The sequence below is a fragment of the Centruroides sculpturatus genome, unplaced genomic scaffold (assembly GCF_000671375.1).
Source record: "Centruroides sculpturatus isolate CEXI.00-Female unplaced genomic scaffold, Cexi_2.0 scaffold54, whole genome shotgun sequence".
Taxonomy (NCBI): domain Eukaryota; kingdom Metazoa; phylum Arthropoda; class Arachnida; order Scorpiones; family Buthidae; genus Centruroides; species Centruroides sculpturatus.
This window is the reverse complement of record NW_019384340.1, coordinates 1,286,113-1,312,381: the sequence shown is the minus strand read 5'-3', so window position 1 is coordinate 1,312,381 and position 26,269 is coordinate 1,286,113. Positions and strand designations below refer to the sequence as shown.

The following is a 26,269-nucleotide window of genomic DNA, read 5'->3' as shown; positions in this document are numbered from 1 at the left end:
TTTATTTATTCATATTTATTATTCTAGATAGTTTGAATTGTCTTTCTTCAATAAACTTGAAATTCTGCTCGGATAAATGTCCAAATAGTTGCGAGTAAGCGCAATATTCTTTATTTCTAATAAGTGAGAATTTATAATATTAAATATATATAGCCTACGTTTTAAATAATCATACAAAATGATAAAACATTTTAAATCCATATAATTTTAGTTATCATTTAATCAAATAATTCGCAAATTTTAGTTTTTCTCCTTTTTTGAACTCTTCTAAATACGAATTACAAATAATAGTTTGTAAAAATAATCACTTATACTTATTTATATTTAAAAAATGATCAGTTTTTAGATTATATTATTTATATTTTCCTTGTGTATAATAGAAATCGTAACACTATATCGTTCGTATTGTAAGTCGAGTCATTATGAACGTGAAAATAGGGACGTTTTATTCTTTGCTTGTTATAAATACAGTATATATAGTAAAATGGGATACAATATGTCACTGGTACCAAACTACATCCCTCTGGCTAAATTCGGTCAACGATACACGAATATATTTGACACATCACATGTAAACGATAGAAGTAGGCCTATTTTTGCTACATCCTTCAATTATAACAATTTGTGCAACGTGTTGAATATCTGACTACACATTACACAACTGTAATTGTTGCTTTATTCTCTGCTGTTTTCTTTTTTATAACTTATTTCTTTAAAATTATATCGTTTTACATTTTATTATACAGTATATTGTAAAATGAAATGTAGGATGATAAAATTTTACTTAAAAGTTATTTTAAATTCATTCATTTATTTAGTTCATAAGGTATTTTATATGCCTGTCGGCCCGTGGTTCTCCGTGAATCCACTTTAAGTGTTCCGCCATGAAATCAAATATACAATTAAAAATTGTTGCAAAAGAAAAATCAATACAATGTAAAATAACTTTTGTATGGGAATGTAATCAGCAAACTCCAATGACGTCATTCTAAACCGAGTGCCCTCTCGATTTAAAAAATGTTCACCACCCCTGCTTTAAAGCTAATGCATTGTAAGTGTTCCGCGAAAAAAATTCCCGGACTTTAAAAAGATTGAGAACCACGGCTTTAGGCATATAAAATAACTTCTGATAATCGTTATAATGTCGTTGTTACGTATAAGCGACATTAAGATATAATATACGTGTTGAAGTATTGAGTATTTGTTCATTTACGTATATATTAAAGTTAAATTTTAATAAATAAAATATACTTGTATAAATATATAAACGTATATATATATACGTTTATACATATATAAATATATATACGTTTATACATATATAAAACGTATATATATATACATATATATGTACGTTTTATATTTATACGAGTATATTTTATTTATTAAAATTTAACTTTAATATATACGTAAATGAACAAATACTCAATACTTCAACACGTATATTATATCTTAATGTCGCTTATACGTAACAACGACATTATAACGATTATCAGAAGTTATTTTATATGCCTAAAGCCGTGGTTCTCAATCTTTTTAAAGTCCGGGAATTTTTTTCGCGGAACACTTACAATGCATTAGCTTTAAAGCAGGGGTGGTGAACATTTTTTAAATCGAGAGGGCACTCGGTTTAGAATGACGTCATTGGAGTTTGCTGATTACATTCCCATACAAAAGTTATTTTACATTGTATTGATTTTTCTTTTGCAACAATTTTTAATTGTATATTTGATTTCATGGCGGAACACTTAAAGTGGATTCACGGAGAACCACGGGCCGACAGGCATATAAAATACCTTATGAACTAAATAAATGAATGAATTTAAAATAACTTTTAAGTAAAATTTTATCATCCTACATTTCATTTTACAATATACTGTATAATAAAATGTAAAACGATATAATTTTAAAGAAATAAGTTATAAAAAAGAAAACAGCAGAGAATAAAGCAACAATTACAGTTGTGTAATGTGTAGTCAGATATTCAACACGTTGCACAAATTGTTATAATTGAAGGATGTAGCAAAAATAGGCCTACTTCTATCGTTTACATGTGATGTGTCAAATATATTCGTGTATCGTTGACCGAATTTAGCCAGAGGGATGTAGTTTGGTACCAGTGACATATTGNAATATTTTCTACATAAAAATTTCTAGTATGAATTTTTCATTTGCCGAATTACCGGTAAATTTCAAAAATTTACCGGTAAGTTTACCGAATGTTTTTTGTCGATTTATCGGTTAACCGGTAAATCGGTAAACCGGTATACAATCCCTAGTCCGGATAGTTTGGGAGTCGGCTCGCCGGGTGAACTAGTAACTTTTTCATCCCAGGAGTTCCTGCGAAACTTGTTGACCTTTTTTTTTTGCTTGTACGATTCATTAGCGTTCATATACACCACTGATATCGAATAGAACTATTTTAAACAGGTCGCTGCACTACCACCGAATTTTTCATTGCTTGTTCTGTGACAAAACTGAATTTTGGTCTTATAAATTGAAATACCTGAATAAGGGAGGGGCCGAAATTTTCCTCCGCCCCGGGCTGCTGACACCCACGGTACCACGGAAAAGACCGACACGTGTAGGTCTTTTCAATGTTATCCACATTTGATATCATCGTTTATCACATACTGCCGTGACGCTCTTATCTGTCCGCTACAACTGTCAAGAATTAACGCGATTGGCGAAGCGTAGTGACAGCGGGCAATAGAGAGCGAGGTCCTTGCCATAATGCGGTTTGCGCGTCAATTTTCGTACGTGCGTTAATCGAGCCGAATAGTTTGGCCGAATATTCGGTATTCGGCCTGAGGCCAAATGTGCTATTCGTTGCAACACTAGTATTTACGTCAAAAAAGATCGGAGTATCGATTTGTAAAATAAACCCATACTGATGTATCGAAACAATTCTGATAGTGCCTACATCAATATATCGTTATCGATTACGTCTACACTTACTTGTGTACAAATGAAATCTTAATTTTCCGCTTTATCCGAGTTAATTAAGTTACATTCTTCGTACGCAACGATATTTTACAAACTTTTCCGCAATGGTAGATTTCTGATTTACAGTAAAATATAACATAGGCAATCGCTCCATTTCGAAGAATTTCTTCCTTTTTATTCGGGTTACTTTTTGGACATGTTTTAGTATATTTACAAATGTCATTAAATAATATGGTTTTGTTCGATTTAGTGTGGAATTTCGTTCGTGATGTGCGTATGAAAAATGTGTAGAAAATAGTATAGGACGAACAAATTACTTTGCTTACTAAAAAAACGGCAGTATGCTCTTTATGTGCGATAAACCAATAATTGCTTTAAAATAGGTTCTGTTAAAACGGTTAAATGCCTCTTTTGAAAGGGTTTAGTACGTCTAGACAGGCATCTTTGTGACTAAAGTCTCTAATTTATGTAAATAAAAAGCCGATTATAATAAGCAAATATTAGCGAATAGTAAATAAGTTATATATTTAAATTTAAACTATAAATATGTATAACCAAATGATATATTAAGTATCTCGACTTTATAAATTTATTTGAAGTTTATTAAAAAGGCAATCGCTTCTAAAATATTCTAGTAGAACTTCGTCCATGACTGAAGAGCGACGGATTTCGAATTCGCGTTACTTCACTCGGTAGGCTAAATTAAAGCGACTAATCACTCTGGATAAGCAATCGATTCTTACCTTTGTTCTAAAACGTCCTTAACTTAAGTAATAAACGGTCAACGAAATATAGAATTGTTACACAGGAAACCTTCATATTTTTGAAAATCGCATCAGGTACGCGATAAAAGAAATTTCAACAACGGTCAGNCGGGGTATTACTGTATAAGTGAATATTTTTACAAACTATTATTTGTAATTCGTATTTACAAGAGAAAAACTGAAATTTGCAAATTATTCGTTTAAATGATAACCAAAGTTATATGGATTTGAAGTATTTTATCGTTTTGTATGATTTTATTTAAACGTATATGAATTTAATATTTAAATTTCTTAGTTATTTAATTAGAAATAAAGAAAATTGTACTTACTCGCAACTTTTTGGACATTTATCCGTGCAGAATTTCATGTTTATTGAAGAAAGACAATTCAAACTTTCTATAATAATAAATATGAATAAATAAAATAAAATAAAATAAATTATATAATATGAAGAAATAAGAATGCATAAATTACATTTTACTGTTTTCGTTACTTAACTGTGAATTGAGTATACTTAAGAAAATATAATTCTCACTTAAGAAACAAACTGTAATTTATTGAGCTGCAATAAGAAAAAATTGTAGACCTTTAAATCTCTACTTCTGTCCTCCGTCCGACTGTCCTTCCTCACTGTTGAGAACAGAGTTAACAAAATAAAAGAAGAGATAAGATGTACAAACCCCAATGTCAGCAGACCCCGATTAACTGTACAAGAACTTCTGATGCAAACCGAAAATTATTTCAATTCAAAACTTATTACCTGAAAGCTGTTAAGTATATGACAGGCACGACTCCTTTGCTAACGGAAAAGTGTGATGCACAGGGGCAAGATAGAACAGTATTAATTTGATGTGCAGTACAGAGAATATATTTCAAATGAAATAAATTAAAAATATTGTTAATAATTGCTCGTTCATTTTCATTTCTTATATTTTTCATACAATCTTATAAATAAATAAACTTTTACCCCTATAATCACAATATTTCATCAGTAACAAAAGGATAATCAGGTAATATGCACCCACATTTTTTCACGAAAGTTTTTTTTTACATTCCCAAGACAATGTTAAAGACTATTTAGGAATTATTGTTTTAATTAGAAATTAATATTTATTTCAACTTACATAGCGAGGGAATGAAAATGAATTGTTTTGCGAATCGAAGTAGTTTTCGCACTTTGTGCTAAATGGAGAAGGTAAAAGAGTTTTTACAATCTGTAAGAGCAAAATTAAATATAAATTCAGTCGAAAGTAGAAGTATTTATTTCGAATTCAACAATCACTTGCGGGTGTTAACTGAACGATGTATATGTTTCCTGGAGTTATAGGAATTCCACTTTTAAATGGATTGACGATGTCATCTTTAGAATGTATTGCCGCTAAGACACTAATTAGATTACCTAGATAAGTCGTTTCCTAGGGGTTGAATTTTATTTCAACTGAACCAAATACTTTTGTGTCTACATCTAAAATGTAATTAAAAATAAAGAAAAACAACGTCAAGTCATAATTTTTCGTGTTTAACGTAACCAAAACATAAAATTATTAACAAAGTAATTTTAGAATTTATATTAAAGTTTATCGTACAAGGGAAGATTTTCGGTAATGTTGAATCCAGACAAAAACATCTGAAATGTAAAACAAATTGCACCAAGTAAAAGATAATGATAATTTAGATGACAGTTGAATCTTTTTAGTGTGTGTTTGGTAAACATAATCTTGGAACTTCGAAGCAGTACCCACAAAATGTTTACTTGTATTATAAGCACGAAATTAAGCGCTTACTCTCGTGCTTATAAGTATTTAATCCAAATAATAAAAACACTTTCAATGTGCCACGGAGTATTGACAGCGTTTGGTTACTTGCCGTTGCCGAGCACCCACCAAACCGTACGTCATTATCTTAGAACTTGATGCAATAACACAATATTTACTTTTTATTTTTGTGAGGTTGCCGATAGAAAGAAAGGGGTCGAGAGGTTCGTATGTAGATGCGATCAATACTGAGACAGACCCAACGTGGTCCTAAAGGAGGTATTCACCGGCTTTTAAAAAAATCACGTTTTACAACGCAAATAAGCGAAATTTAAGATCTGAGTTAAACAATGGAAGTTTTTTTTTTGTAAAAGATTTAAAACAATAGCACGACTAAAATCGAGGAAAACGTGGCCGGAGAGGAATAGTGTTCGGTCGCGAAGAAGGGGAAAAAAAAGGGAAAAATGCATTATTAGTATAGTATATTAGGATATTAGTATATCCCATGTAATTAGTTTATTAGTATATCGCTATTAACCAACTTCGCGTTGAATTTTCATCGATGTTTAGCCTAACAAATTTTTTTTAAATAATAATCGTCGCTATTGTATCGTTAAAAATTATTTTTAAACTATTTTATTTCTCACGAAACAAACAACCACTCGTAATTAGAAAATTAAGTCTCGTTTAAATACTGGCCTCCCTCCAACGGTCGAGCCATTGATGCCAGCCAAAACACGCAAAAATTTAACGAAAATAATATTAAAGTAGCCAAGACAGCCAAATATTGTAATGCCACGTCACTAGCGGACATTTGAAATTTGCCGACTAGAACGGTCGGTTAACCGATGTGACGGTTAATCGGTGGTCGGATAATCGATGCTCTATTGTATAACACATCAAGACCTAATAATCAATACTGCTCACAATGTTTTATACAAACATAATCTGCAGCCATAAATTTAATAACATAACTACACTTTATATACAATTTTTAAACAGTTACGTTTAGTTTTTATCACTACAGTATTCTCAACGCTCTTCTCAACCAATCTGTATAAAACAAATTCCATCGCTTATCCTTTTGAGCAACTGTCCTCCTTCAGTAAGCGTACAAATTGTAACAACGCACTAAAACTGCCGTCCACTCTCCACTGTTCCCGTAATATTTTAGTTTATAAACAGAAATCACCTTATTTAACCAGCACTATTTTTAATAAAACCTATTTAGTGCCTACATTCCTCTGTTTGCAACCTTTATTACGTCTCGTTTCTTCTTATACTATTCTCACACACTTTATGCACTACAGTCTTCTTCGGTTTCGTTGCCTGCTACGGAGATTTCAGCCGATATTAATTTGATGTGCAGTACAGAGAATATATTTCAAATGAAATAAATTAAAAATATTGTTAATAATTGCTCGTTCATTTTTATTTCTTATACTTTTCATACAAACTTATAAATAAATAAACTATTACCTCTATATTCACAATCTTTTTCATCAGTAACAAAAGGATAATCAGGTAATATGCACCCACATTTTTTCANATAACCAAATGATATATTAAGTATCTCGACTTTATAAATTTATTTGAAGTTTATTAAAAAGGCAATCGCTTCTAAAATATTCTAGTAGAACTTCGTCCATGACTGAAGAGCGACGGATTTCGAATTCGCGTTACTTCACTCGGTAGGCTAAATTAAAGCGACCATTCACTCTGGATAAGCAATCGATTCTTACCTTTGTTCTAAAACGTCCTTAACTTAAGTAATAAACGGTCAACGAAATATAGAATTGTTACACAGGAAACCTTCATATTTTTGAAAATCGCATCAGGTACGCGATAAAAGAAATTTCAACAACGGTCAGACACCATATTCTTCAACAATTTTATGAATTTGATTGCGTATGAAGACAAATATTTCGAAAATTCTATTTCGTAGTCCAGCTACTACTTGATTTGAATACCATTGTATAATTTGAATATTTCCGAAATTAAATTGACACGCGCCACTCTGTATGGGGTCTACTACAACATTTAGGACATTTAAGATAACATTTCATTAGTTTAATTAATTTGCGAATTATAAATAATATATTTAAAACGTCACCATTAAATGGTCCGCGGCGATATTACCATTTTTACAAAATTTCTCGATATTGTTTATTATCAAATATCTTTTTTAAAATCTTCACAAAATGCTCTTCGTCCCTATCTGTAAATAATTTCAAAGACCCCAGGAAATTTTTCACCTACGGAGCTACGGCAATAACTTAAATTAATTCTATTTATCATTAATGAAAAACGAACGTTATATTAAATTATAAACAGTTTCCTCGTCGTCGTCGAGGGATCGTCAAATATTCTTAATTAAATATATAAAATATTTATACATAAATACTTAAACGATAGGTAATTTATTATAATAATCGGATAACAAAAATATTAATAGTAATTTAAAATAGATCTAAATACTTCGCTGGAAGNGTGACCTATTGCATCCCATTTTACTATATATACTGTATTTATAACAAGCAAAGAATAAAACGTCCCTATTTTCACGTTCATAATGACTCGACTTACAATACGAACGATATAGTGTTACGATTTCTATTATACACAAGGAAAATATAAATAATATAATCTAAAAACTGATCATTTTTTAAATATAAATAAGTATAAGTGATTATTTTTACAAACTATTATTTGTAATTCGTATTTAGAAGAGTTCAAAAAAGGAGAAAAACTAAAATTTGCGAATTATTTGATTAAATGATAACTAAAATTATAAGGATTTAAAATGTTTTATCATTTTGTATGATTATTTAAAACGTAGGCTATATATATTTAATATTATAAATTCTCACTTATTAGAAATAAAGAATATTGCGCTTACTCGCAACTATTTGGACATTTATCCGAGCAGAATTTCAAGTTTATTGAAGAAAGACAATTCAAACTATCTAGAATAATAAATATGAATAAATAAACTAAAATAATGTAAATTATATAATATAAAGAAATAAAAATGAATAAATTACATTTTACTGTTTTTTGTTACTTAAGTGTCAATTGAGTATACTTAAGAATATAGAATTCACACTTAAGGAACAAAATGTAATTTATTAAGCTGCAATTTGAAAAAAATTGTTGACGTATAAATTTCCACTTCTGTCCTTCGTACAACTGTCCTTCCTCACTCTTGAAAACAGACTTAGGAAAATACAATCCGAGACCACAATGTCAGAAGATCCCGATTAACTGTACAAGAACTTCCGATGCAAACCGAAAGTTATTTCAATTCAAAACTTATCCCCTGAAAGCAGTTAGCGCAGTTAGCAGAAAAGTATGGTTTTCAGGGGTAAAATATTACAGTATTAATTTGATGTACAGAAAATATATTTTAAATGAAATAAATTTAAAATATCATTAATAATTGCTCGTTCATTTTTATTTCTTATACTTTTCATACAAACTTATAAATAAATAAATTTTACCCCTATAATCACAATCTTTTTCATCAGTAACAAAAGGATAATCAGGTAATATGCACCCACATTTTTTCAGCGAGAGTTCTTTTTTACATTCCGCCAGACAACGCTAAAGAATACAAACTATATTTAGGTATTATTGTTTTAATTATAAATTAACATTTATTTCAACTTACATAGCGAGGGAATGAAAATGAATTGTTTTGAGAATCGAAGTAGTTTTCGCAGTTTGTGTTAAATGGAGAAGGTAAAAGAGTTTTTACAATCTGTAAAAGCAGAATTAAATATAAATTCAGTCGAAAGTAGAAGTATTTATTTCGAATTGAACAATCACTTGCGGGTGTTAATTGGACGATGTATCTGTTCCCTGGAGTCATAGCAATTCCACTTGTAAAGGGATTGACGATGCCATCTTTAGAATGTATTGCCGCTACGACGCTAATTGGATTACCTGGATAAGTCATTTCGTCGGGGTTGAATTTTATTTGAATTGAACCAAATGCTTTTATGTCTACATCTAAAATGTAATTAAAAAGAAAGAGAAACAACGTTAAGTGGTAATTTTTCGTGTTTAATGTAACCAAAATATAAAACTACTAGCAGATAAGCCCGGCGTTGCTCGGGCAAAAAGTAACGATAACGAAGATTAAGATTATTACATTATAGCCAACCTTACCCGTTTTCAAAGTACACAAGAATTAAGTGTCCTGTTTTTAAACTAATTAGAGAGTTTTTAGATGGGTTAAAAATGTTCGATTTCCCGCGAAAAGGAAAATAAACTGCATCTGCGCGTGTAAATCTTGCACGTCGCTTCCTCTTAACACTTCATTGTTAACACTTTCATTCTTAACAGTTCCATTGTTAACACTTTCATTGTTACGTAACATTTCCATTGTCGAAGCCTTAATCCTGTCTCTCTCCCCAGAGGGAATTTCGAAAAATCCCTTCTTAGTATGCGTTTTCGTGATGTACCCTAATTTTGTACCAAATTTCAACTTTCAACTCCTAACCTTCTGGGCTCTGCGCCGATAACTATTATTATCAACTCATCTCGATTATATAATACTTACTACTAATATCGTACATCTTAAATTTCTGCTCCATATAAACTTCAGGCTGAATAGAATAACAGTTCCTCTGTCTTGATACTTCATCCAATTGAAATGTTCGGAATGTACTACTGTGAAAAATAGATACCAAACAGATATAATTTCCGAATTTTGTCTCGTAATTTCAGTACACCTTGAAAAATTCTTACTTATTATCTGAAAGATCACGTAAAATATCTTCTTTTCTAATTCCGTATTTATCAATTATTGACCGATTATACACATCCCAGATTTCAAGGGGAAACTAAAAATTGAAAGGAAGCGTTAGATTATAACTCAATTTTAGATATTTTACAATTTTTAGTTCGGATGAAGCAATAGAATAAGCAAGAACAATTGCTTCGTCTGTTCATTTTTGAATAACGTCAGCTCCAGCGCTTGTGACTCGATAAAGTTCAAAATTAGTGAATGCTTAGTTGTTTTAACGAGAACAATTGAATTAAAGTTAGCATTAGCCCGTTAACTGTAGTTTTATCCAATTCACAGCGAGACGTATACACATATCTCTTAGTTTGACAGACCGTTCTAAACCAACGTCAAGCAGTTGAACTTTGACACTAGCGGTGCATAAAATATCGCAGTTATCCGGTAATCGACAACCCGTATAAGGACTGCATTTTGTTTTTCCGTAAAGCGACGGCTTCTCCAAACATTTCATATTAGTGAATATGTACAGTACTTATAGTCCAGATACGAGGTGTAAAGTTTCCAAACGGCTCGGTCCATTTTTTAAAAATTAAGCACTTGACATTATTCATTTTCCCGCTTTTTCCAATGAAACTTTATATAAATTTTTAAATAGCCACAAAACAACAAAAAAGAATAAGAAAAGGTTTTAAAAATTGGAGAATACAGTAGTTTCAAAATCAACCACATTCACAGCCCTTATAGTCCAGATCCAGGAAATTTGATCTATATCCCTAATAAATATGTAAAGTATTTATACAAATATTTTCAAAATGTTTTATGTAAATAATCAGATCAAAGAATTAACACATTGAAATTCATAATTTATTTAAAGTATCTAACTCGATAAATAATTTGTATACAATTGATTTTTAAATAATACTTGATTAATTTGATAAGCAACTTAGTTTATAATATTTTACCTTTAAATCTTCTTCGGTGATGTTTTCCTTTTTACAAAAATAGTCGAAATTTTCACACACTTCTTTGATAAGCATTGTTTTCTCACATTTTCTTGGAAAATCTCGACAAAAGTCTGTTCGTCGTACACTATAAATAATTTTAAAATATCAGACGTTATTTCTCACTCGACTTGCGGATTTTAACTAATTACATTAATCAGTGAAATACGAATAATATACTAAATTAGTAATAATTTCGCAGATGAACTTGTACGAACCCCTTTATTTTTACTATATTCTATATATATATTGTACGTTCAACGCATAACTTGTAGAGTGTTGGAACAGGTGTATTGCATATTCGGGGCAAACGGTAGAGCGGGACAATTTATTCGTACGAGTTTTACAGTTCAAATCTATATTTAACAAGCGGATACGCTCGACTTTGCTCGGCAAAAAGTAACAAGAAACATTAAGATTATTAGCTTATTTCGTACTACTAACTCTTGTATCGTATTATATTACGGTATTTGATCTATATAACAAGAAAAGATTATCTTACGTAAGGATTTATCACACCGAGTAAACAATCAAACACATTTTAAAATTTCTTTGAATTGTGTACAGTAGGGGAATAAAACATGTTTAATGTAAAATGTGTTAGATTGGTCACTCGGTGAAATAAACCCTTACGTAATATAATCATCGTTGTTATATGAATCAAATACACTAATATAACAAATATTAAAACGAAAACCATGTAAAGAGTTTGGTTATTTTAACCTATCATTATCACGTTTATCGCGACACTCGGATGGTACAGAATGGTGCAATTTATTAATCGAGTAGACACTAATCGAAAAAGCGACTTTCGCGATGCATACGTCTTTCCAGTAGGAATATCCACTACGAGGAGCTCCTTTTCTAACGCCAAAAATTTCTAATCGTGTTGACAATCCTTCCGGCGTTATTTGTTCTTATTGAGTTAGTGTTGCCGCTTCACAATATAAAATACTTAGTTTGAAGTGGTCATAAACAAACAGAAAAAATAAACCATATCTTTCATTATTATAGTCTATATTTGAAGAAGGGATCGAAGCCCGTGATGCGAGGGTACGAATGGTTCAATTCAAATAGAGTAAAACCTGCTAACCTGATAATATGTGTAAGACGACCAATTTGAACCGATCCCTTCAGAAGTCAGATTAGCAGGTTTTACTGTATATAAAAAATTTAACAGAAATATTCGAACGACAATGCACTATCTTAATCAGATGACAAAAATGTTAATAACAAGTTAACATACATTTATACAGTTTATTACAACTATAAGAATAATACACTTTTAATTTTAGTATCGGACTTTTAAAACCTTAATTAATGATATTAAATTTTGGCCAATATTACCTAAATAAAGAGACCTAGAAGCCGAATAGTAATAAATGTCCGAATTTAAAATCCTACTCACCCGTTGGTGTCACAAATTGTAATTATCGGTTTCGGGAGATCTTTCACGTCCATAAATTTAATCGAAGCTTCTAAATTGGTCGGATATGTGAAATATAATAACAGGAATTGAGTTAACTGAAAGAAAAATCCAAATAAAGCACCGAAAAATATGAACAACTTAAATATTTTCCTTTTGATATTTGGTTCCGTGACGATCTGAGGAATCCCCGTCACGATGACATTCTCTAATATTCTTCTAAGATATCGACTCATATCTTTACTGTTTGGACTTTTTATATATTCTATCATATTTATATTTCAGCTGAAGAAGAAACATTAGTTTGAATTTGAATACCAAAATGTACTAAAAATATAAAAACAAAACTTACCTTTCCTAGGTTTAAAATGAATAGTTTCGAGTAGAGTTGTTATACAATTCGAGCCTATAAATATCACTTTTCCGTTGTTTGTGTGATGTCTGCTGGAGGATAATGAAAACTAATTTTTAATCAGGTTAAAATGAGAATAAGCTGAATTAGTAACGAAATGCAGGCGATAAATAGTACAGCTACTTTTAATATCTGAAACTTCGTTGGTTAATTTAATAACAATGTGCGGAGTTCGGTTGTGTATTAAAAATATTTAAATCAATTATTTATAAAATTGTGCCTAAATTAAAANTATTTTTATAATACAAAAAATTTTTTCTACATTACCTTTAAAATGGGTGAATATCATATTACATTAAAATTCTAAACAATCTTTTAAAATTACCGAAGACATATTTTTAATCACGAAAAGCAGTATAGTAACTGTAATTACAGTAACATTTTATAATTATTTACGAAACATTTTTGTTTAAAACATTACAAAGAATACTTACCAACATTAATAATTTTGTCATTATAATCTTTGTAATTTTTTAAACAAAAATTTTGATCTGGATCTTGCGACTGTAACTCTCGGACATCCTAAAAGTGCCTATGACATTCACTTTTGATGGTCATTTCAAAGTCGAGAGTACTGTGTTCAGTGCCGGCCCGAGGAAAGTTTTAGGATGGAGCGAGATCCTATTATGACGCTTCCCTTGGTTGCCCCTAATTTATACCATTTAATTTTCTTTACCACTAGGAGTCCCCTAGGACTTAGCGCCTGGAGCGGCTGCTCCGTTCGCCCTATGATAGGGCCGGCTCTGACTGTGTTACAATACTGTAAGGTTGCTTTCTTTGTTTAAACTACGTTGCCGGAAAACAAGAGCTTACACGAGTTAAGCTTTGCATAAAAAAGAAATATTCTGCCACCGAATTGTTATTTTATCTATAGTTATCAGGTATATTAGTCATTTCGGTATGACTAAGTTTAAAATATCAGCACAGAAAGAAAAGACAAAAAAATCGACTATAAAAATGACCGCAGTCTTATTCACTTAAGTTTGAAAGATTGATTTGAAAGGTGTGAGAAATACAAACGCAAAAGAGACAACCATTCACAAGCAAATGGCAGCATAGGAGATGTGATAGATATGACCGAATGTGCCTTAGTAAAGTCTTCAAACATAGCTACATATGTGTTCGTTGACACGTGAAAACTTTAATGAGTCGCAGTTTTGTATTTTGTTTTTTTTACGTGACTTAAACAGTTTTACGTGATTTAAACAGTACTTCACAAAGAAGACAAGCGAAATTTTTATTTTAGCCTTACCCTTTGTTCCCCTCTTCTCTCCATAATATAGAGAACGGCGCGAATATTTTAATTGGATTAGACGTTTCGAATTTCGTACGAAATTGTTTTCAAAACGACGTATTATTTATTATGTACTTTCAAAATAGATTCAATATTTAAAAATACTTGTTTACACGAGACGTTGCGAGACATCCGCACAGAGCTGACGTTATTCGAAATTAACGATAATTATTAAACATTACATTATAATCATTTATCGTAATCAAAGGGCTTGTTGTATTGGTGAAATAAAATTAAGTTTAAGTTAAAAACGAAACATTGTAGAAAACTCAGGCATTCTAGAAGTTATACAATATCTAAAATGTAAATATTTCAGAGAATGAGTAAATTTCTATCGTTATTTTATATTAGGAATTTTTCTGGTAATAATATGATACAAATAAATAAAGATGGCTTCTAGGAAATCGCAAACTGCGATCAGAGATATTCCCAGCCAAATCCCAATATATCCTCCGATGTAGCCAAACAGTTCGATGGGCTGAAAATAAATATAATTATGAAATTTTTAATGAAAAATTCTTCACATTTCTTTTAGGTTATAAATTAAATTTACCTGAAACTTGGGTTTTAAACTGTATGTATATAGTTCTCGAGTTTTAAATATTAAATGTATGGTGGCATACTCTTGTCTAGAAAATAATTTTGAAATTATCGTTTATAATTTTACATATTTCTACTTCGAAAATTGAAAATTACCTGAGTTTCAGCACCTTCTCGTGAAACATTTTCTGAAACGTTTATAAAAGAATTAATTTCGCATTATTTCTTTAAAAATGAATAGTGTATTGTTTATTACTTTAAAACTTGCATATTACTTATACAGTGGGTGATTGGTTAACGAACGTAATCCGTTCCAAGACTTTGTTCGCTATCCGAATTGTTCGTTAACCGATTATCGATTTACTATCCGGTTTCTATGGGAATTTAATTAATTTGTTCTGGAGACTCCGAAAAAATAAAAAAATATATACTTTCTTACTACGTTTATTCATATGTAATAATAAAAATACATATATACACGGTCTCGCATTTTTATTTGTCATGTTTTTTCCGTTTGTGAAGGTTAAAGAATCTGTCCAATGTCGATTGCTTTTCTGTTTTCTTCATCATTTTTCAGAAGTAATTAATCGCGTTGTAATTGTAGAGATCCCTAAGCCTATTAACCTCAACCCTGTTTGGATGCCATTTTAAGACCGTTGTTCTGACATCGTCCCACTTCTTCAAAAGATTTTTAGTAGCAGATATCGGCATAAATCCGCATTTTCAGAAGAAAACGTAAAAGAATTGTTTCCATCAGAAATATAAAAGACTGGAATTACAAGGGAGAGTTTCGAAGTTCGGAGGAATACTATCCGATCAGTATATACTGGGTTAAACGTCGATGTCGACGTCTCCCGCGCTCCGAAAAGTTCCAAATTGTTGCCTGAAGACAAAGGAAAACCAATCGGTATTTGTTATTTTACGTCGTTTCTACTTGTGTTTGTTCAGTGAAGTGTTCGTTGTCCGATCACAAAAATCTTTCGCGAAAGTGTTCGTTATCCGATTTGTTCGTTAACCGATCACCCATTGTATTTCAATATTACTCAACTTACGTAACTGTACGGTCGTTTTCTCACACTGTATTCAAACACTGTAAACCTTAAAAAAATTATAAATATTCATAAATATATGAAAATTATAAATATTCATAAGAAAAATTTACATATATATACTTATGAATATTTATAATTTTTTAAATATAATTTTTAAAATAACTTCTGATATTCGTTATAATGTCGTTGTTACGTATAAGCGACATTAAGATATAATATACGTGTTGAAGTATTGAGTATTTGTTCATTTACGTATATATTAAAGTTAAATTTTAATAAATAAAATATACTTGTATAAATATATAAACGTATATATATATACGTTTATACATATATAAATATATATACGTTTATACATATATAAAACGTATATATATATACATATATATGTACGTTTTATATTTATACGAGTATATTTTATTTATTAAAATTTAACTTTAATATATACGTAAATGAACAAATACTCAATACTTCAACACGTATATTATATCTTAATGTCGCTTATACGTAACAACGACATTATAACGATTATCAGAAGTTATTTTATATGCCTAAAGCCGTGGTTCTCAATCTTTTTAAAGTCCGGGAATTTTTTTCGCGGAACACTTACAATGCATTAGCTTTAAAGCAGGGGTGGTGAACATTTTTTAAATCGAGAGGGCACTCGGTTTAGAATGACGTCATTGGAGTTTGCTGATTACATTCCCATACAAAAGTTATTTTACATTGTATTGATTTTTCTTTTGCAACAATTTTTAATTGTATATTTGATTTCATGGCGGAACACTTAAAGTGGATTCACGGAGAACCACGGGCCGACAGGCATATAAAATACCTTATGAACTAAATAAATGAATGAATTTAAAATAACTTTTAAGTAAAATTTTATCATCCTACATTTCATTTTACAATATACTGTATAATAAAATGTAAAACGATATAATTTTAAAGAAATAAGTTATAAAAAAGAAAACAGCAGAGAATAAAGCAACAATTACAGTTGTGTAATGTGTAGTCAGATATTCAACACGTTGCACAAATTGTTATAATTGAAGGATGTAGCAAAAATAGGCCTACTTCTATCGTTTACATGTGATGTGTCAAATATATTCGTGTATCGTTGACCGAATTTAGCCAGAGGGATGTAGTTTGGTACCAGTGACATATTGTATCCCATTTTACTATATATACTGTATTTATAACAAGCAAAGAATAAAACGTCCCTATTTTCACGTTCATAATGACTCGACTTACAATACGAACGATATAGTGTTACGATTTCTATTATACACAAGGAAAATATAAATAATATAATCTAAAAACTGATCATTTTTTAAATATAAATAAGTATAAGTGATTATTTTTACAAACTATTATTTGTAATTCGTATTTAGAAGAGTTCAAAAAAGGAGAAAAACTAAAATTTGCGAATTATTTGATTAAATGATAACTAAAATTATAAGGATTTAAAATGTTTTATCATTTTGTATGATTATTTAAAACGTAGGCTATATATATTTAATATTATAAATTCTCACTTATTAGAAATAAAGAATATTGCGCTTACTCGCAACTATTTGGACATTTATCCGAGCAGAATTTCAAGTTTATTGAAGAAAGACAATTCAAACTATCTAGAATAATAAATATGAATAAATAAACTAAAATAATGTAAATTATATAATATAAAGAAATAAAAATGAATAAATTACATTTTACTGTTTTTTGTTACTTAAGTGTCAATTGAGTATACTTAAGAATATAGAATTCACACTTAAGGAACAAAATGTAATTTATTAAGCTGCAATTTGAAAAAAATTGTTGACGTATAAATTTCCACTTCTGTCCTTCGTACAACTGTCCTTCCTCACTCTTGAAAACAGACTTAGGAAAATACAATCCGAGACCACAATGTCAGAAGATCCCGATTAACTGTACAAGAACTTCCGATGCAAACCGAAAGTTATTTCAATTCAAAACTTATCCCCTGAAAGCAGTTAGCGCAGTTAGCAGAAAAGTATGGTTTTCAGGGGTAAAATATTACAGTATTAATTTGATGTACAGAAAATATATTTTAAATGAAATAAATTTAAAATATCATTAGTAATTGCTCGTTCATTTTTATTTCTTATACTTTTCATACAAACTTATAAATAAATAAACTATTACCTCTATATTCACAATCTTTTTCATCAGTAACAAAAGGATAATCAGGTAATATGCACCCACATTTTTTCAGCGAGAGTTCTTTTTTACATTCCGCCAGACAACGCTAAAGAATACAAACTATATTTAGGTATTATTGTTTTAATTATAAATTAACATTTATTTCAACTTACATAGCGAGGGAATGAAAATGAATTGTTTTGAGAATCGAAGTAGTTTTCGCAGTTTGTGTTAAATGGAGAAGGTAAAAGAGTTTTTACAATCTGTAAAAGCAGAATTAAATATAAATTCAGTCGAAAGTAGAAGTATTTATTTCGAATTGAACAATCACTTGCGGGTGTTAATTGGACGATGTATCTGTTCCCTGGAGTCATAGCAATTCCACTTGTAAAGGGATTGACGATGCCATCTTTAGAATGTATTGCCGCTACGACGCTAATTGGATTACCTGGATAAGTCATTTCGTCGGGGTTGAATTTTATTTGAATTGAACCAAATGCTTTTATGTCTACATCTAAAATGTAATTAAAAAGAAAGAGAAACAACGTTAAGTGGTAATTTTTCGTGTTTAATGTAACCAAAATATAAAACTACTAGCAGATAAGCCCGGCGTTGCTCGGGCAAAAAGTAACGATAACGAAGATTAAGATTATTACATTATAGCCAACCTTACCCGTTTTCAAAGTACACAAGAATTAAGTGTCCTGTTTTTAAACTAATTAGAGAGTTTTTAGATGGGTTAAAAATGTTCGATTTCCCGCGAAAAGGAAAATAAACTGCATCTGCGCGTGTAAATCTTGCACGTCGCTTCCTCTTAACACTTCATTGTTAACACTTTCATTCTTAACAGTTCCATTGTTAACACTTTCATTGTTACGTAACATTTCCATTGTCGAAGCCTTAATCCTGTCTCTCTCCCCAGAGGGAATTTCGAAAAATCCCTTCTTAGTATGCGTTTTCGTGATGTACCCTAATTTTGTACCAAATTTCAACTTTCAACTCCTAACCTTCTGGGCTCTGCGCCGATAACTATTATTATCAACTCATCTCGATTATATAATACTTACTACTAATATCGTACATCTTAAATTTCTGCTCCATATAAACTTCAGGCTGAATAGAATAACAGTTCCTCTGTCTTGATACTTCATCCAATTGAAATGTTCGGAATGTACTACTGTGAAAAATAGATACCAAACAGATATAATTTCCGAATTTTGTCTCGTAATTTCAGTACACCTTGAAAAATTCTTACTTATTATCTGAAAGATCACGTAAAATATCTTCTTTTCTAATTCCGTATTTATCAATTATTGACCGATTATACACATCCCAGATTTCAAGGGGAAACTAAAAATTGAAAGGAAGCGTTAGATTATAACTCAATTTTAGATATTTTACAATTTTTAGTTCGGATGAAGCAATAGAATAAGCAAGAACAATTGCTTCGTCTGTTCATTTTTGAATAACGTCAGCTCCAGCGCTTGTGACTCGATAAAGTTCAAAATTAGTGAATGCTTAGTTGTTTTAACGAGAACAATTGAATTAAAGTTAGCATTAGCCCGTTAACTGTAGTTTTATCCAATTCACAGCGAGACGTATACACATATCTCTTAGTTTGACAGACTGTTCTAAACCAACGTCAAGCAGTTGAACTTTGACACTAGCGGTGCATAAAATATCGCAGTTATCCGGTAATCGACAACCCGTATAAGGACTGCATTTTGTTTTTCCGTAAAGCGACGGCTTCTCCAAACATTTCATATTAGTGAATATGTACAGTACTTATAGTCCAGATACGAGGTGTAAAGTTTCCAAACGGCTCGGTCCATTTTTTAAAAATTAAGCACTTGACATTATTCATTTTCCCGCTTTTTCCAATGAAACTTTATATAAATTTTTAAATAGCCACAAAACAACAAAAAAGAATAAGAAAAGGTTTTAAAAATTGGAGAATACAGTAGTTTCAAAATCAACCACATTCACAGCCCTTATAGTCCAGATCCAGGAAATTTGATCTATATCCCTAATAAATATGTAAAGTATTTATACAAATATTTTCAAAATGTTTTATGTAAATAATCAGATCAAAGAATTAACACATTGAAATTCATAATTTATTTAAAGTATCTAACTCGATAAATAATTTGTATACAATTGATTTTTAAATAATACTTGATTAATTTGATAAGCAACTTAGTTTATAATATTTTACCTTTAAATCTTCTTCGGTGATGTTTTCCTTTTTACAAAAATAGTCGAAATTTTCACACACTTCTTTGATAAGCATTGTTTTCTCACATTTTCTTGGAAAATCTCGACAAAAGTCTGTTCGTCGTACACTATAAATAATTTTAAAATATCAGACGTTATTTCTCACTCGACTTGCGGATTTTAACTAATTACATTAATCAGTGAAATACGAATAATATACTAAATTAGTAATAATTTCGCAGATGAACTTGTACGAACCCCTTTATTTTTACTATATTCTATATATATATTGTACGTTCAACGCATAACTTGTAGAGTGTTGGAACAGGTGTATTGCATATTCGGGGCAAACGGTAGAGCGGGACAATTTATTCGTACGAGTTTTACAGTTCAAATCTATATTTAACTAGCGGATACGCTCGACTTTGCTCGGCAAAAAGTAACAAGAAACATTAAGATTATTAGCTTATTTCGTACTACTAACTCTTGTATCGTATTATATTACGGTATTTGATCTATATAACAAGAAAAGATTATCTTACGTAAGGATTTATCACACCGAGTAAACAATCAAACACATTTTAAAATTTCTTTGAATTGTGTACAGTAGGGGAATAAAACATGTTTAATGTAAAATGTGTTAGATTGGTCACTCGGTGAAATAAACCCTTACGTAATATAATCATCGTTGTTATATGAATCAAATACACTAATATAACAAATATTAAAACGAAAACCATGTAAAGAGTTTGGTTATTTTAACCTATCATTATCACGTTTATCGCGACACTCGGATGGTACAGAATGGTGCAATTTATTAATCGAGTAGACACTAATCGAAAAAGCGACTTTCGCGATGCATACGTCTTTCCAGTAGGAATATCCACTACGAGGAGCTCCTTTTCTAACGCCAAAAATTTCTAATCGTGTTGACAATCCTTCCGGCGTTATTTGTTCTTATTGAGTTAGTGTTGCCGCTTCACAATATAAAATACTTAGTTTGAAGTGGTCATAAACAAACAGAAAAAATAAACCATATCTTTCATTATTATAGTCTATATTTGAAGAAGGGATCGAAGCCCGTGATGCGAGGGTACGAATGGTTCAATTCAAATAGAGTAAAACCCGCTAACCTGATAATATGTGTAAGACGACCAATTTGAACCGATCCCTTCAGAAGTCAGATTAGCAGGTTTTACTGTATATAAAAAATTTAACAGAAATATTCGAACGACAATGCACTATCTTAATCAGATGACAAAAATGTTAATAACAAGTTAACATACATTTATACAGTTTATTACAACTATAAGAATAATACACTTTTAATTTTAGTATCGGACTTTTAAAACCTTAATTAATGATATTAAATTTTGGCCAATATTACCTAAATAAAGAGACCTAGAAGCCGAATAGTAATAAATGTCCGAATTTAAAATCCTACTCACCCGTTGGTGTCACAAATTGTAATTATCGGTTTCGGGAGATCTTTCACGTCCATAAATTTAATCGAAGCTTCTAAATTGGTCGGATATGTGAAATATAATAACAGGAATTGAGTTAACTGAAAGAAAAATCCAAATAAAGCACCGAAAAATATGAACAACTTAAATATTTTCCTTTTGATATTTGGTTCCGTGACGATCTGAGGAATCCCCGTCACGATGACATTCTCTAATATTCTTCTAAGATATCGACTCATATCTTTACTGTTTGGACTTTTTATATATTCTATCATATTTATATTTCAGCTGAAGAAGAAACATTAGTTTGAATTTGAATACCAAAATGTACTAAAAATATAAAAACAAAACTTACCTTTCCTAGGTTTAAAATGAATAGTTTCGAGTAGAGTTGTTATACAATTCGAGCCTATAAATATCACTTTTCTGTTGTTTGTGTGATGTCTGCTGGAGGATAATGAAAACTAATTTTTAATCAGGTTAAAATGAGAATAAGCTGAATTAGTAACGAAATGCAGGCGATAAATAGTACAGCTACTTTTAATATCTGAAACTTCGTTGGTTAATTTAATAACAATGTGCGGAGTTCGGTTGTGTATTAAAAATATTTAAATCAATTATTTATAAAATTGTGCCTAAATTAAAATAAATTAAATTGCGGAAAACTAAGTTATTAACAATGATCATTAACGTTAACTGTTTATATTAATTAAAATGTGGACATTTTAATTTTAATATTAGCCTATCCTACTGTATTTAATATTGTTTAAAATATTTAATATTCAGTAACTTTAAATAATTATACTTTTATAAGTTTTAATATATCACTGTCTTTATTCCAGTGGTTTAGTTCATAAACTCAATTAACGACAGACTTTTCACATACTAGCCAATGTTTATTTAAGAATTAAAATTGGACAGTTGCTGAAAAGGATAAGCGACGGAATTTGTTTTATGCAGATTGATTGATAACAGCATTGATAATAGTGATAAAAAATAAATATAACTGTTTAAAAATTGTAATTGTAAATAAAGTATAGTTATGTTATTAAGTTTATGGCTGCAAATTATGTTTTATAAAACATTGTAAGCAGTAGTGATTATTAGGTCTCGATGTGTTATGTGTCCGCTTAGGAAGGTTGTAAATTAAAAGCGAACTGAGTTGTCAAAATGCATACTGGAGTTTTAATTCTTAAATAAATATTGGCTAGTATGTGAGAAGTCTGTCGTCGGTTGAGTTTATGAACTAAACCACTGGTAAAAAGACAGTGATATATTAAAACTTACAGAAGTATAATTATTTAAAGTTACTAAATATTAAATATTATAAACAATATTAAAATACAGTAGAATAGTCCAATATTAAAATTAAAATGTTCACATTTTAATATAAACAGTTAACGTTAATGGTCATTGTTAGTAACTTAGTATTCCGCAATTTAATTTATATTAATTTAGCCACAATTTTATAGATGATCGATTTAAATATTTTTAATACACAACCGAACTCCGCATAATGTTATTAAATTAACCAACGAAGTTTTAGATATTGAAAGTAGCTGTACTATTTATCGCCTGCATTTCATTACTAATTCAGCTTATTCTCATTTCAACGTGACTAAAAACTAGTGTTTTCATTACTCTCCAGCAAACATCACACAAACAACGGAAAAGTAATATTTACAGGCTCGAATTCTATAACAACTCTGCTCGAAACGACTAATTTTAAACCTAGGAAAGGTAAGTTTTGTTTTTATATTTTCAGCACTTTTTGGTATTCAAATTTAAACTAATGTTTCTTCGTCAGTTGAGAGGCAAATATGATAGAATATATAAAAAATCCAAGCAGTAAAGATATGCGTCAATATCGTAGAATAATGTTAGAGAATGTCATTATGACGGGAATCCCTCAGATCGTCACAGAGCCAAATACCAAAAGGAAAATATTTAAGTTGTTCATATTTTTCGGTGCTTTATTTGGATTTTTCTTCCAATTAACTCAATTCCTCTTATTATATTTCACATATCCGACCAATTTAGAAGCTTCGATTAAATTTATGGACGTGAAAGGTCTCCCGAAACCGATAATTACAGTTCGTTACACCAAGAGTAGAATTTTAAATTCGAACATTTATTACTATTCGGCTTCTAGTTCTCTTCGTTTAGGTAATGTTGATCAAAATTTAATACAGTATTATTAATTAATGTTGTAAAAGTTCTAATTTTAGTATCGGTCTATAAATAGTTCTAATAAACTATACGTCTGTGTTAACTTATTAATAATATTTTTGTCATCTGATTATCACAATACATTGTCGTTCGAATATTTCTGTTAATTTTTTTGTATACTGTAAAACCTGCTGATCTGACCACTGAAGGGACCGGCTGAAAGTGGTCGTCTTACACAGGTGGTCAGATAAGCAGGTTTCACTATATCTAACTATTACCGTTCGTTTCCTCGCATCACGGGCATTTTTGGCCTGAAAAAAGGAGCTCCTCGTAGAGGATATTCCTAATGGAAAGACGTGTGCATCGTGAAAGTCGCTTTTTTGTCGTCGTAATCCTGTGCAGCGGATTGTATTTAATATCTCTATTTATAAATAAGAATGTTTTTTTATTTAATCTTTATTCACTCCTAGGCCGTTCCACCAATTGCTACGAAACTGGGCAATTACGTTCAAATTCTTATAACTTAAGGCTGTTATACACGGTAAGGAAATCCTTTGAGGATTAACCGTGAATTTTTTTTCTATCTATCCATTTTTAAATAAAAATAATTCTTTATACGTTGGGAGATATTTTAATAAGTTTTGTAAATTACTATGTTCGAACCAGCCAGTTATATCCGAGTTTTTTTCGTCTGTTAAGCACATCCTTTGAGGATTTCCTTACCGTGTATAACAGCCATTAGTCATGTCCTACATCCCGCCTCAAAATATCGATTGTATTTGTATGACATTATGGCGAATTACTGCGACAATAATATAGCGCGAAACAGATGCGCCATTACGCCATTACTGCGACAGGTAGCGCATAGCATTGGCCTGTGTGGTGTATAGTAGCGTTTTGCCTCCGTACCTCATACTTTTCTTGTCGTGCCGGTTATGTATCTACCTCTGTTCGGGGGAAGCTTTTTGAATCGAAATAACTCTCAATGCAAATCGGAAGTTCGCACACAGTTAATCTAGTTCTTTTTATATTACAATTTTCACGCCTGTTCTCGGCTTTCAGGTAGCTCACACCGTTCTCGAGATTTCGGAAGGAGGAGACAAACGGACGACAGTGGGAATTTAAACCGGAGGGCACTTATTGAGCTGCAATTTGCAAAACTGTAGACTTTTAAGTCTACAGTTTTTCAAATTGCAGCTCAATAAGTGCCCTCCGGTAAACGAGTGAATAAAACCACCGTTGACCATGTAGTCGTTGACCATGCTCTCTTCAAGGAGAAGGTCAACTACTATTTTTGATCGAATTAACTGCAACCCCTTTTCGCAGCAGTATCTTCTTTCTATCAAACCATCGGTATATTTGCATTGAAATAGGAACATTACATAATACGAGGGTACCGGCCTGCACAAAATGTTTTAAACGATTTTCGAGTGCCGAGTTTAAACATTTGATCGGTGTTTTTGCGAAATTTGATTGGTTGGCAAATTACCGTTTGATATTCGGCTGTGAATGCCACAATTTGTTAGTATTAACATTGGGAAAAATATATCTTAAAAAATTTAAAGTACGATATTTTCGATTGGTGTCTACTCGACTAATGAATTGCACCATTCCGTACCTCCGAGTATCGCGATAAACGTGATAATGATAGGTTAAAATAACCAAACTCTTTACATGGTTTTCTATTTAATATTTGTTATATTAGCGAATTTGATTCATATAACGACAATGATTATCTTACGTAAGGGTTTATCGCACCGAGTGACCAATCTAACACATTTTACATTAAACATGTTTTATTCCTCCACTGTACACAATTCAAAGACATTTTATAATGTGTTTGATTATTTACTCGGTGTGATAATTTCTATTCCTCGGTGTGATATTATCTTTTCTTGTTATACAGATTAAATACTATAATATAATACAATACAAGGGTTAGAAGTGTGAAATAAGCTAATAATCTTACTAATTGTAAAAGCCTTACTGTCCTTAAATTTTAATATTTTATTGTTAACTAGCAGACCCCGCCACGCCTTGTTGTGGCTCAAAATGTATCTATTACAAATGTATAACACTTCCCCCCTAGGAGAAAATTTTTCTTAAAATTTCTTCTTAGTGTACATTCTCTTGACGTACCCTATTAAAACGCAATCAAAAATGCAAAAACCCGCATCTAAAATAGTATAATAGAAGCCAAGTTTTTCACAGTAAGCCTTAATCCTGTCCCTCTCCCCCGCGGGGGAATGTCGAAAAATCCCTTCTTTGTGTACATTGTGTTGACGTACCCTATTAAAACGCAATCAAAAACGCAAAAA

General features: G+C 30.7%; 2 protein-coding genes and 1 long non-coding RNA gene across 5 annotated transcripts in view; all 3 read right to left on the bottom strand.

The window, feature by feature from the left end:
* Positions 1-2,533, bottom strand: part of LOC111633521 — a 15,182-nt gene extending 12,649 nt beyond the window's left edge. Inside the window, exon 1 of the long non-coding RNA XR_002758071.1 lies at positions 2,507-2,533. This is a non-coding gene — a long non-coding RNA (uncharacterized LOC111633521). The remainder of the gene's footprint in view (positions 1-2,506) is intronic.
* A 6,439-nt stretch (positions 2,534-8,972) lies between these two features.
* LOC111633492 (degenerin mec-10-like) lies at positions 8,973-20,420 on the bottom strand. 3 transcript variants are annotated; one of them, XM_023378082.1, is made up of 12 exons: positions 20,321-20,420; positions 19,361-19,455; positions 19,173-19,282; positions 18,441-18,619; positions 18,279-18,368; positions 18,109-18,211; positions 17,507-17,573; positions 15,940-15,985; positions 15,044-15,075; positions 14,901-14,976; positions 14,725-14,825; positions 14,266-14,643 (listed from the first exon to the last, which is right to left on the bottom strand). In XM_023378082.1, the coding sequence occupies exons 1-12, from the start codon at positions 20,393-20,395 to the stop codon at positions 14,592-14,594; spliced, it is 1,026 nt and encodes a 341-aa protein (XP_023233850.1). In that variant the 5' UTR covers positions 20,396-20,420; the 3' UTR covers positions 14,266-14,591. The 3 variants fall into 3 exon arrangements, with proteins under 3 accessions (XP_023233855.1, XP_023233850.1, XP_023233842.1); XM_023378074.1 differs by having other exon boundaries at positions 18,279-18,619; XM_023378087.1 differs by lacking the exons at positions 14,266-14,643; positions 14,725-14,825; positions 14,901-14,976; positions 15,044-15,075; positions 15,940-15,985 and adding an exon at positions 8,973-9,067 and having other exon boundaries at positions 18,279-18,619.
* On the bottom strand, positions 9,967-11,276 carry LOC111633512. Its single transcript, XM_023378098.1, has 3 exons — positions 11,177-11,276; positions 10,217-10,311; positions 9,967-10,138 (listed from the first exon to the last, which is right to left on the bottom strand). The coding sequence occupies exons 1-3, from the start codon at positions 11,249-11,251 to the stop codon at positions 10,000-10,002; spliced, it is 309 nt and encodes a 102-aa protein (XP_023233866.1). The 5' UTR covers positions 11,252-11,276; the 3' UTR covers positions 9,967-9,999.
* Positions 20,421-26,269: the final 5,849 nt, after the last annotated feature.

Bases quoted from the DNA above. Each gene is read 5' to 3' on its own strand.
- LOC111633512 (XM_023378098.1), bottom strand. From the start codon at position 11,251: ATGCTTATCAAAGAAGTGTGTGAAAATTTCGACTATTTTTGTAAAAAG. The intron at 10,312-11,176 runs GTAAAATATTAT...TTCAATTTTTAG, and splicing joins TCACCGAAGAAGATTTAAAG to TTTCCCCTTGAAATCTGGGA. The intron at 10,139-10,216 runs GTAAGAATTTTT...TATTTTTCACAG, and splicing joins CGTGATCTTTCAGATAATAA to TAGTACATTCCGAACATTTC.
- LOC111633492 (XM_023378074.1), bottom strand. From the start codon at position 20,395: ATGCTTATCAAAGAAGTGTGTGAAAATTTCGACTATTTTTGTAAAAAG. The intron at 15,076-15,939 runs GTAAGTTGAGTA...TAAACGTTTCAG, and splicing joins GAAAACGACCGTACAGTTAC to AAAATGTTTCACGAGAAGGT. The intron at 14,977-15,043 runs GTAATTTTCAAT...ATTATTTTCTAG, and splicing joins GAGAAGGTGCTGAAACTCAG to ACAAGAGTATGCCACCATAC.